The sequence below is a fragment of the Coregonus lavaretus genome (genome assembly GCF_964263955.1).
Source record: "Coregonus lavaretus genome assembly, chromosome: 20".
NCBI lineage: Eukaryota > Metazoa > Chordata > Actinopteri > Salmoniformes > Salmonidae > Coregonus > Coregonus lavaretus.
The window spans coordinates 23,982,753-23,995,462 of record NC_140007.1 but is presented as its reverse complement, the minus strand read 5'-3'; the positions used below and the strand labels follow the sequence as shown (position 1 = coordinate 23,995,462).

The following is a 12,710-nucleotide window of genomic DNA, read 5'->3' as shown; positions in this document are numbered from 1 at the left end:
CATTTGTTATTGTTCAACTTTTACTTTTCTCTCACCCCAAATTTTTGGAAAATACAACAACTGGATGAAAAGTGTGATGTGGGGCCGCGTGTACTTAGAAATATCTGTGCATGAGACATCCATTGTAGTTTGCAGACCCTAACAGTATTTCAGCCACAATCAGGGAAAAGCTGCTAAAGTCAGGAGTTGGTCTCAAAGATGTCTAAATCATTTTGGCAAATTCATCATTAACAGTCAGCCAAGACAGATATCAAAACCAATTTGAGACAATTACTTTAAATGAAAAATTCTGCCTTAAGTTGACTATTTATTAAGAAAATACAACCTGGTGAAACCCATGCTAAATATTGGGAAATTAAATTGGCATTTGAATTTAGGTAACCCTTTTTTGATAATGACATTTTTGTCATAGTGTAGTATTATGTATGGACAATAAACAGCATGCCAATATTGTCTTCATCATTGGTGCTTCTTGAAAAAGAACCAAATTGAAAGAAATGTGCAGGTATGACTTTTCTTTTATATTAAAGATGATTTTCACATAATAACCAGGACTTATGATCATGATTTTGACCCACTGGCAATTTGTAATTTCTAGATTATTTTCAAAGCAAAGTCGCTGAGATTGTTCATTTAAACTCTCGGTGCTGTGAGGTTTCTGTTGTTGCATCTTTTCCTTAGTGGAATACTTTTTTCCACCACTAATCTCTTCCATTAGCATGGCTGCAGTTGTCATTTGATGTGGATGTCAAGCAAGTTGATATTTCTAACCCCAGTTCTCATCCAGTACTTTTGTTTGACTACTGCTATTGTACTGGTTTGATCCTCTATGATTTCATTTTGTATTCATTTCTAAATAGTTTGGGGCGCGAGGCAAAATTGCACAGGAAGACTTCATTCACTCCAAAATGAACTTTTAATGGATTATTTTAATTTGTTAATTTTGTTTTTCTTCACTGTATTAGGTTTAGTGCCATTTGATACCGGACCACTTTATCATAATCGTTTCACATTACTTCTACTGTAAACGTTTAATATTTTGATTTGGGTTTCCTTTTCTTTTTCCTCTGTTCACTCCTTCTGTTCTTCTGAATTATCCCTGTAATTTATAGCCTGACAGTGAAATACGCTGATTTGAGATCTTACTCCGATATTTGCACTCCCTCTCCGTTTTGGTTTGATTAGTTTAATTGCTGTGATGTAAAGTACTCCTGTGAAATGCCTGTCTACATCTTTCTTGGTTTCAACCTGCATGACTGAATGCGATGTGATCAGTCAGCCCACTATTATGCTAAATGTCCCCCCTCCCCCTCCATCCCTCTCCCCTCCCCTCAAGTACTCACCCATACAGCAGTGCTTCTGGCTTCCTCCACAGACACCCCCTGCCCCCAAATGTACAAATCCCTGGCTGCCAAAACCTTTGGCTGTTCGTTATTTAAGTGTGTGTATACATAGTGTTTTATTACTAATATGACTTTAGACTTCAAGAAGGAACTTTCCCCTTCTAAACAAACACTTTTTCGATTCTTGACCTGTTCAGGTGAGATTTGTGGCTTCAGGATCCATGGGCAGAATGTCCCTTTTGAGGCAGTGGTCCTGGACAAGTCCACAGGCGAGGGGGTCATTCGGGCCAAGGACAAGCTGGACTGCGAACTCCAGAAGGAGCACACCTTCACCATCCAGGCCTACGACTGTGGAGAGGGCCCTGACGGAGCCAACATGAAGAAATCCCACAAGTATGTCTGACTCTTGCCCCGTGGTGCCTCAGGGCCTCGTACTGGGACTAATTTGCAAAGTCAACACTTGAGTGCCATAGTGTGTGCAATTTCTTCCCACCTTGACTCGATTTTGTTCAATTGATCTGATCTTAGCGTAATTATGTGGGCAGGACATTATGTTGCTGGTGCCAGCAGTCCTTTCAAAATTCTATTGATGCGATGAGTCCATCAATCAAAATTCACCTTGCAGTCTATGAATTTGATCATTGCCAACATATTAAATCAAGTAAAGGTTGGAAGGAAAATGTGCACACTCATGGGGCATTTCCATACAGGATTTACCCAAGTGTTTTATCCAAAAGGCTCAGACTTTTCTGTTTCCATCTACGCTGGCCTGCACCCATGTCTCACTGGAACATGGCTCCGGCAGACCTGCTCTCACTTGGGGCCAGAGCCAGGCCACTGGTACTTTTCAGCTGGCATTTATACTGAACAGAAATATAAACACAACATGTAAAGTGTTGGTCCCATATTTGTTGAGCTGAAATAAAAGATCCCAGAAATGTTCCATACGCACAAACATTTCTTTCATGTTTTGTGCACAAATTTGTTTACATCCCTGTTAGTGAGAATGTATCCTTTCCCAAGATAATCCATCCACCTGACAGGTGTGGCATATCAAGAAGCTGATTAAACAGCATGATCATTACACGGGTGCACCTTGTGCTGGGGACAATAAAAGGCCACTCTAAAATGTGCAGTTTTGTCACACAACACAATGCCACAGATGTCTCAAGTTTTGAGAGAGTGTGCAATTGGCATGCTGACTGCAGGAATGTCCACCAGAACTGTTGCCAGAGAATTGAATGTTAATTTCTCTACCATAAGCCGCCTCAACGTCGTTTTAGATAATTTGGCAGTACATCCAACCACCCTCACAACCGCAGACCACGTGTAACCACGCCAGCCCAGCACCTCCACATCCGGCTTCTTCACCTGTGGGATCGTCTGAGACCAGCCACCCAGATAGATGATGAAACTGAGGAGTATTTCTGTCTGTAATAAAGCCCTTTTGTGGGGGAAAACTCATTCTGATTGGCTGGGCCTGGCTCCCCAGTGTGAACACTGTGAACTTTAACTCCTTCTCACAGAGCAACTGTTTTGATTATGTAGAGGTTGTTGATTCTGCTCTTCACAAGTCCTCACTGTCAGCCCTAGCTATGGAAACACAATATCCCTAGTATAACATAAGCGTGTATACAATAGTGTAACACGTTGTTACATTTGAGACAAGAAGATGAGTACTGTCGCCAATTTTAGAGGTCTCCCTTGCCCACATTGAGCTATCCTTCCTTACTATCCTTGAGTATGTTAGTATAATCAAAGTTATCCAGCTGTAATGCGACGATATGATAAATTGTGATCGGCTGCAATACAGCCATCCTAAAATGGATTATTGCACATATTACTTAGTTAACTAAGCAGAGACTAATGTAATTCACAGAAGCTTGTGTGATGGCTGTATCTTTTTGGTCAGTCAGTCTGTCGTCACCAGTTTAATTTTGACCCCACCAGGGCCACTGTCCACATCCAAGTGAACGACATCAACGAGTATTCCCCAGTGTTCACGGAGAAGTCCTACAAAGCCACGGTCATCGAGGGTAAGAAGTACGACAGCATCCTGAAGGTGGAGGCAGTGGACGCCGACTGCTCGTTCCAGTTTAGCCAGATCTGCAACTATGAGATCGTCACCCCAGATGTGCCTTTCACCGTCGACAAGGACGGTAAGGACCCCCACGTAGCTGCCCGACCCTGCCGCCTGCCAAAAAACGAACGGCTTAAAATTAGATCACAGAGCTGCGATTCTTATTGACCTAGACCACATTTTTTATTGATCTCGGCAAACAGTATGTCTGCCATTTTTAATTCAGCACTTTGCCTTTGAAGTGTAGGCTTGTACGTTGAAATGCCAATCTCTGTATTATGATAATCCCCTGCGTGTCTATATCCGATTTTAGCACTGTTTACTTTTATTCTTAGCGCACCTGTAGCCTGTTTGCATTCCATCAACGAAAAGCTAAAATCAGCTCAATTCTTCTTCTTTTTTCTACGCTCAGGCTTCATCAAGAACACAGAGAAGCTGAACTACAGCAAAGAGCGCATGTACAAACTGACGGTGACTGCCTACGACTGTGGGAAGAACCGCGCCTCAGAAGATGTGCTGGTCAAGATCAATATTAAGCCCACCTGCAAGCCCGGCTGGCAAGGTATCAAAGGCCCTGCTCTATCAGTAACTCTCGAACGGCTTCAGGAACTGTTTGTGTGTGGGACTCTGCAAGGCTAAAGTTTACAGTATGCCATTGGGAAGAGGTCATTCAACCCCCAAGCTTATCCTCTCTTAGCTAGCTTCAGAATCACTGCCTAATCAATGAACAGAGCATTGACTGCAAATGTCTTATACCATTATTAGTGGTGTTGCGTCTAAACATGTAGCTAATTTCTCTTCTCTCTCTCACGTTATGTTTCTCTTCTCTCTATCTCTCTCTCAGGCTTCAACAAGAGGATTGAGTATGAGCCTGGCACAGGCAGTCTGGCCCTTTTCCCTAGCATGCACTTGGAGACCTGCGAGGAGCCAATCACCTCCATCCAGGCCAACATCGAGCTGGAGACCAATCACATCGGAAAGGGCTGCGACCGAGACACCTACTCTGAGAAGTCCCTGCACAAGCTATGTGGTGAGAAACCCTAAATCTACAACGACAACAAAAACAACCATGATATACTGTAGCTCAGAGCATGTATCTCTGCCAACCAAGCAATGTGCCAAACAACATCCATTCCTCGTAATGCAGTCCCATTCCAAAATAACCTACCCTCAGTGAAAAAAGTTGATTTGATTTGTTGACATTATGTAATTGTTAGCCGGGGAAAACAAGTCATCGCTTTTACCATCTATAGCATTGTGTATTTGTGTCTAAACCTGGCATTCGCTGTGTGTGATTGTCTCTCTCAGGCGCCAGCGCTGGCGCGGTGGAATTACTGCCTGCACCAAGCAGCTCTGCCAACTGGACGGTGGGTCTGCCCACGGACAATGGGCATGACAGCGACCAGGTGTTTGAGTTCAACGGCACGCAGGCCATCAAGGTGCCCGAGGGCGTGGTGAGCACCAACCTGAAGGAGCCCTTCACCGTCTCTGTGTGGATGAGGCACGGCCCCGGGGCCAGGGAGAAGGAGACCATCCTCTGTAACTCGGACAAGACCGGTACGCTACCCTCTACTTACTGTAATATATACCCCATAATGTGTGTTCAATTGAGCCTGTCTGGAGTGCCAGATCGATGGGGTTTGCACTTTTGGGACTAGCGCAGTTTAGGAATGTGAAAGAAAACAATTAGGCTTATGATTCGAACCCAGGTCTGATACCCCATCAATATACAGTATTTGTCCTCTCGTGATAGGACTTCAAACGTACTCCCAGTCCGAAATTCTGGCAACTTTACCAAAATTCTAGATTTTCTTGAAGTCAGGGTTGGAGGATTCCAGATTTTCTGCTTATTCCATTTTGATACTGTGAATCTTCCATCCGGGATTTTTGGAAAACGTAGGACTATTGGAACGTTACCAGAGTCTAAGGCAAGCCTACCTTTTAACCCTGATCTGGTGCCCGTCCCACAGAGATGAACAGACACCACTACTCCCTCTACGTCCACAACTGTCACCTCATCCTGCTGCTGCGTCAGGACCCCGCCGAGACGGAAAACTACAAACCAGCAGAGTTCCACTGGAAACTGGACCAGGTGAGCTGCCACGCTTTTAATTTAATTTGTGTTAAAACGAATACATACACCAAACAAGGTGCGTTTGCATTTGATCGCAGAGGATAACACTTCAAAGCATTAATTAAAACACTTATTTTCGTGGTCTGCTTGGTCACCAGGACACAACAAAGACTGCCCCTTTTTCGACACCACACCTCAGGACAGTTTGACTGATGGAAATAGTAGTAGTAGTAGTTACTTTATTGTCGCAGATGGGAAATTTACTAGTGAGAATGTCCCAGAACCCCACAACAACCAATGATTTTCAGCTGCCTCTCAAAATCATAGCAAAAGTCCAAATGGTTTGACCATTAGCACAATCAGTTTGTCATTGCCATAACAAAGACGTTTATGAGGACTGTAGAACGAGAGCTTTGTAGAGTAGTAGGAACATATGCAGAATGAGCTCTTTGCCATGTCTACCTCATCATGGCCTCAACTAGGACATGGCTCCAACACAGTTAATATTTCATTGATTTCTTGCATCCTCTCTCCTTGCCTCATTCTCAAAATGTATTGGAGAAGAAAGTCCGAAGGGAGGGACCTTGGCCAATAAGGTTGAGAAGGAGGTGAGGAAAGACTAATTTGGTTGACTTTGACCTCCTGCCCCCCCTCCTCTCTCTGGCCCTCCAGGTGTGTGACAAAGAGTGGCACCACTACGTGCTGAACGTGGAGTTCCCCTCCGTGGCTCTCTTTGTGGACGGGACCACCTTCAAGCCCTTCCTGGTCACCGAAGACTACCCCCTGCACTCCTCCAAGATCGACATGCAGCTCACCATCGGGGCCTGCTGGCAAGGTAAACTAGCCACAAAGTAGCCTGGTCCCAGATCTGTTTGTGCTATCATGTCAACTCATTATCATGCCAAACATTTGGAGTTGACATGATAACTCAAACAGATCTGGGACCAGGCAAGACACAGCGGGAATGTTGGTGAAAATATATTATCTTAACAACAAAAATATATCCCTCATCAGGATGTTTTAAGATGTAATCCTTTAGCTACATGGCAATAAATACATGTATCAGCTAAGACACCAGTATTGATCTTTGAGTTGTTTATATGGTTTCAGAGGGTCTACTATATTGATAGTTACTAAGGAAAGAATGCTAGAAAACGGCTTTCTGTTTGAGAATGAGTTTCTTTATTGCCAGTTTTTTTCATTGATAGACAATGGTAGTTCTTATGTTTATGCATAAGGCGTATATGTAATTGTTCTGATATACTGTACATACAGTATTAACTCTTTCCCTGCTACCAGGATGATGCACTATGAGTATATGTGTAACATCAAACCAACCTCTCCTGATTCTCAACGCCTCCCCCTGCTCTCTTTCCCCCTGCTCTCTTTCCCCCTGCTCTCTTTCCCCCTGCTCTCTTTCCCCCTGCTCTCTTTCCCCCTGCTCTCTTTCCCCCTGCTCTCTTTCCCCCTGCTCTCTTTCCCCCTGCTCTCTTTCCCCCTGCTCTCTTTCCCCCTGCTCTCTTTCCCCCTGCTCTCTTTCCCCCTGCTCTCTTTTTCCCTGCTCTCTTTTTCCCTGCTCTCTTTTTCCCTGCTCTCTTTCCCTGAACTCTTTCCCTGAACTCTACAGACAACTCAGGACATGACAATGACAACGAGACAGTCTCTGAGCCTTCCACAGGTTGCTCAAGTCTTTCCCTTACTCCTTAATATGTGCCATTTGTCCATTTTGTTAACTGCATCATCATCATCGTCAACCCCGACTAGAATGTCTTCCACATTCTAGCTGCACGAGGACTGATTCTCTAACTACATTTCTAGCATGAGACAGTCTGCGTAAGACTGGAGGCAACATACTCCTGGACGCCTTTCTTTCTGTATCACCTTCATATTTGTATGATCTTTTCCCTCTTTCCTTCATAAGCCAATGCAGTATTCTCTAAATATCGCCTTCAGACAGTGCTCTCTATTACCCGATGCAGTATTTGGAGATGTTTACAGTTTCGGTGCATGACCTTGTGTAAGGAGCTGCGGCTCCAGAGTATCTGATGACAACAATGCACAGCGTGCGACACACCGATTCTGCTGCTGGCTGCAGGACAATGTGACCTTGAGAGAGGCGAGGCCAGATTTTTCGTCTGCGTTGCAGTGACGCAGCAGACCCATCCTCATGCACTACCAGGCGCATCAAGTCCCTGCACAATTCTCACCTCGCGCTTATGATTTTCACCTCAAGAAATGCGCCAGTATATTGCAATATGTTAACAATAAATCAAGAACCATAACTGATAGGATACATCCCAGCTAGGATACATCCCAGCTAGCACAAAACGATCTGAGAACCCGATGTTTCTTAGAGCTTGGTGAGAGCAGGGTTGTCCTATAGTTATTTTGCATACAACCTTCCCACAACTTTCTGGGAATGGTGCAGGATAGTTGCTTGGCTTTGGAACATTCTCAGCACATTTAAGGAACTTGACAAAAACACATTTATTTTCTTGGTAATTCGTTACTTTAACAGAACGTTTCCTAAAAGTTCAAACATGGTTACATTTAATATCAATTTTGGTAATATTCTAGGAATGTTTTCCAACTGGTTTGACATTGGGAACATTCTCAGATAGTTCAGAAAATGTTAAGAAACAATGTTCTTCTGTGGGAATTTCAGTCCTTCAGCATAACGTTCCCAACAGGTTTCCTCATGGTTGTATTTAAAGTCATGTTCTCAAATTATTCAGAGAATGTTAAGAAAATGTTCCATAAAAACTAAAAGAAAACCTTTGTAACGTTCAGAGAACGTTCTAAGAATGTTTAAAAAAAAAACGTACATTCTGTTCTCTGCGTCAACCAAACACACTCTATCTTCTATCTTGTTAAGTGTGTTGATCTTAATGAGTGCTTGCTTCCTTTGAAATGGGGCATGTTTGTATAGACTAAAATGAACAGCTTTGTATGAGTTTAAAAAACATGGTATGCTAGCCCCATGCTGGTGGCACAGTGGACTAATTCCATGGATAGAGAACAGAAGATCATAGGTTTGAATCTCACTGACAGCGTGCAATAAAACAAGAAATGTGTTTGCATGATTAATTCCTAAGCAAATTAATTTCCATGTGTCCTATCTGTGCTTGGAGTTCAGAACAGTTAACCCAAACTAAGCTAGCAGTGTTATTAAAAGTCTTATTGAAACATTCAGTGAAAGTTTTAAGGAAGTTATTGAAAAACTTTTACATTTCATTCAAAACATTTAGAGAATGTTCTCAGAATGTTATTTAATTACCTTAAAATAACCTATAATTTCCATTCTCAGAACGTTAATAAAACATCCCAGGAAAACGTTCAGGGAATCATAGTAAACAGTTCACAGAACCTCCCTGCAACCTAAAAATGAATGTTCCCAGAACAGGCAAAGAATTTACTTCCGTTCTCAGAACGTAAAAAAAAAACGTTCAGTTTTACTGGTCAGGAAACGTATGGCTTCGTTCCCAAAACCAATGGGAAGGCAAAATCTTACGTTCCCTCAGCTTCCAAGGAACCAAATGTGCTAACTGGGATGTAAGTAAAATTTTAAAGATGTTCCTCACAACCGATTGTAGCAAAAGTATATTGAAAAATCAAGAATCACCATAGCATTGTAGGATACATATTGGTCACATTATGAAAATGTATGTAAGATTATAACATGATCATTTGCAGTGAAGACATTGAACTGATTCCATGACAGCATGCTGCCCCCCCCCCCCCCCCCCCCCAATCCATTGTTTTTTGCACCATTAAATTGCAGATGTATGCATGTATGGCTGGAGGCCTGTATCAGCTCATCCGTCATCCATTCTCAGGCCTTTTAAGGGCACATATACTAACTTGCATGAGAGCGCCAGTCACGCGGCCTTCGCTGCACATTCAGATGGCATGCTTCAAACCGCCGGCCCAGAAAAGGTCAGTCTGCAGACTTATACGCCTGGCTGACTGTGTGTGTTCTGCTCCGCTCTTTGCTGGGTCCAGGCGGCAACGCTCGCATGTCCCAGTTTTTCCGGGGGAATCTGGCCGGCCTGATGATCCGGTCGGGAAAGCTGGAGAACAAGAAGGTGATCGACTGCCTGTACACCTGCAAGGAGGGCCTGGATGTGCAGCTGCCTGAGGAGGTGGCCTCAGCCGTCAAGGTGAGACGTCTAGCTATAGCCTGGGGGGCTGGAGGGGCTCTGGGGGGAAGTTTCCCCTATGTACAGATCTAGGATCAGCTTTCCCTCCCCCAATCCTAACCTTAAAGGGATAGTTCACAAAAATTACAAAATTACACATTGGTTTAATACCGTGTAAGCAGTCTATGTACAAGTTATGATTGCAATTCATGCTTTTAGTTTCCCTGGCAGTGTCTGGCACGTTTTGACTTTCGTTAGCTTCACAATCTATTTCTGATACTTTTTGATGATTTTGACATAATGCGTGAAAAATGCTAATATCGGTCCCATGACTTGAATGGGATTTCTGCCACAAATGCTAAAACGTTAGAATTGGTAAACTGCCAGGGAAACGAAACCAAAGCAGTGAACTACCCCTTTAACTGGGCTACAAAGTCCAGTGAATTTGGTATACCTCTACTACAGTCACATTTAGAACAATAAAACTTGCATGAAGTTATGGGACTAAGTGCCCAAAAGAGAGTACATTGAACATGAGTACAGCCCTAAGTCAAGAGGGGCTTCAGTCTTCTTGCAATGACTTTGATATGTGGCTGTTTTTCCCTTCTAAACTGAATGACTGTAACTTGCTCTGGATAAGAGCGTCTGCTAAATGACTAAAATGGAAAATCAACAGTTGGGGCTCACTCTGCCGCCATCACCTCTTCTCTCTCAGGTGGCGTTCAACCCCAACCAGTCGTCTCTGACCGTGGAAGGCGACGACATTGAGGCTTTCGACAAGGTCATGCAGCACATCTCCTACCTGAACTCACGCCAGTTCCCCACCCCCGGCATTCGACACCTCCGCATCTCCACCACCGTCAAGTGAGTGTCCCGTGCCATCAATAAACACTGGCCCAATATACGCTTTGGGCCAGTTTCCTGGACACAGATTAAGCTCTGGACTAAAAAATGTATAGAGATTCTCCTTTAAGCATGCTTTTTAGTCCAGGACTAGGCTTGATCTGTGTCCGGGAAACCAGCCCTGAATGATATAATACATTGTCTGCGCGCCAGACCACTTGGTACAATAAGATAGCAATATGGCTACTGAGTTTGGCTGGTTAGCCAGGCTTACCAATATATGCTTTATGATATTATACATTTTGTGTCAGTGAAAGATGATAATATTTAAATGGTAAATCACTGACGTGTTTAAAAGGTGTTGCTTTACACTCAAATAGAGATTCAAAAGGTTATTTATTCAAAGGGAATTGAATAAAAAAAGGTAAAATGGAGGTTAGTGTGTACCTGTCTTTTCCAAAGTGAATTCAACATGAAAGGTAAGATAGTGGTGAAAAGAATGAAAGACAGCTTCAAGTGAACTGCAAACTGTTAAATCCTAGTTTCACAGTATAGCCAATCAAATGGTCCCCTGCCCTATTTGCATGCACTTAGAAAGAAAGAGGAAATTTTTCTCGCATATTGCATGCAAACTGAACAAATGTTTATACTTAAAGATAAAAAGGCCAATTTGAATGTCATGGCTAATGTACTGCTTACATTTGACTGAAATGGACAAATCCACTGAAATATCAACTGAAATGGACCTAATCTGAAACCGTTGGCTCGCTAGGTGCTTCAATGAGGAGACGTGCATCTCGGTACCGGAAGCAGTGGGATATGTGATGGTGCTGCAGCCCGAGGAGCCCAAGATCAGCCTGAGTGGCATCGACCACTTTGCCCGCGGCGCTGCAGAGTTTGAGAGCCCTGAGGGCGTGACTCTGTTCCCCGAGCTGCGCATCGTCAGCACCATCACCCGCGAGGTTGAGGCTGAAACCGAGCCAGAGGCCACCGAGGCCACAGAGGGGGCAGAGGACGACCCCACAGGTACTAAGCCGTACCACCCTACTGTAGATCATACCTCCTTACTTTAAATAGTACCACCTTACTGTAGATCAGGGGTAGGCAGCTAGATTCTGCCGTGGGCCGATTTTTGTCGGAGCAAATGGTCAGGGGGACAGGGAATAATTATAATTTATACACTGCAAATTGACCACAACTAAGCCCAAAAAGAGATTGTATTTGAAAATAACAATCATTTCATACCTCAATTACATTGAGACACAATCTTTTTTATTTGTGGGAATACTTGGGAACAGATTTCCTAAATTAAACATTTTTTTGCTAAATTCCTGATGATTTTAGTCTTTTTTGACCCAAAACTAAAATGCAAAAAAAAAACTAAAAAAAACAAATGGAACTTGGGGGAGCCAAAACAAATAAAATAATCACTCTGTAGATTGTACCACCTTACTGTAGATTGTACCACCTTACTGTAGATTGTACACCCTTACTGTAGATTGTACCACCTTTCTCTAGATCGTGTACCACCTTAGAGTTAAGGAGTGTTTCTAAACCTTTTAAGGTTTCTCAACCAGCAAGCTATGGTCCCTCTTCTTTGAAGTATCTCCTTAAATTAAAACTAGCACTTGAGAACTGACAAACTGTCAGTCAGCCAACCATCTCAGGGACCTGTTGGTATCATCCCAGGGACCGGTGGCAGTCTACGGATCAGAGGTTGGCTGTAGATACAGTGCCTTCGGAAAGTATTCAGACCCCTTGACTTTTTCCACATTTTGTTACGTTACAGCCTTATTCTAAAATGGATTAAATAAATAAAAATCCTCAGCAATCTAAACGCAATACCCCATAATGACAAAGCAAACACAGGTTTTTAAAAATGACAAATGTATAAAAAAAAAAAAACATATTTACGTAAGTATTCAGAATCTTTGCTATGAGACACGGAATTGAGCTCAGGTGCATCCTGTTTCCATTGATCATCCTTGAGATGTTTCTAAAACTTGATTGGAGTCCACCTGTGGTAGATTCAATTGATTGGACATCATTTGTCTATATAAGGTCCCACAGTTGACAGTGCATGTCAGAGCAAAAACCAAGCCATGAGGTCGAAGGAATTGTCCAACGAGCTCAGGATTGTGTCGAGGCACAGATCTGGGGAAGGGAACCCAAAAATGTCTGCAGCATTGAAGTTTCCCAAGAACACAGTGGCCTCCATCATTCTTAAATGG

The 12,710-nt window shown here is 43.1% G+C and overlaps 1 protein-coding gene across 1 annotated transcript in view; it reads left to right on the top strand.

The window, feature by feature from the left end:
* clstn1 (calsyntenin 1) overlaps positions 1–12,710 on the top strand; it is a 75,567-nt gene that overhangs the window by 28,818 nt on the left and 34,039 nt on the right. The window contains exons 3-12 of the mRNA XM_084184849.1: positions 1,541–1,736; positions 3,294–3,502; positions 3,836–3,985; positions 4,268–4,453; positions 4,732–4,980; positions 5,394–5,515; positions 6,170–6,332; positions 9,500–9,657; positions 10,352–10,500; positions 11,252–11,505. Coding sequence (XP_084040975.1) covers positions 1,541–1,736; positions 3,294–3,502; positions 3,836–3,985; positions 4,268–4,453; positions 4,732–4,980; positions 5,394–5,515; positions 6,170–6,332; positions 9,500–9,657; positions 10,352–10,500; positions 11,252–11,505 — 1,836 coding nt within the window. The remainder of the gene's footprint in view (positions 1–1,540; positions 1,737–3,293; positions 3,503–3,835; positions 3,986–4,267; positions 4,454–4,731; positions 4,981–5,393; positions 5,516–6,169; positions 6,333–9,499; positions 9,658–10,351; positions 10,501–11,251; positions 11,506–12,710) is intronic.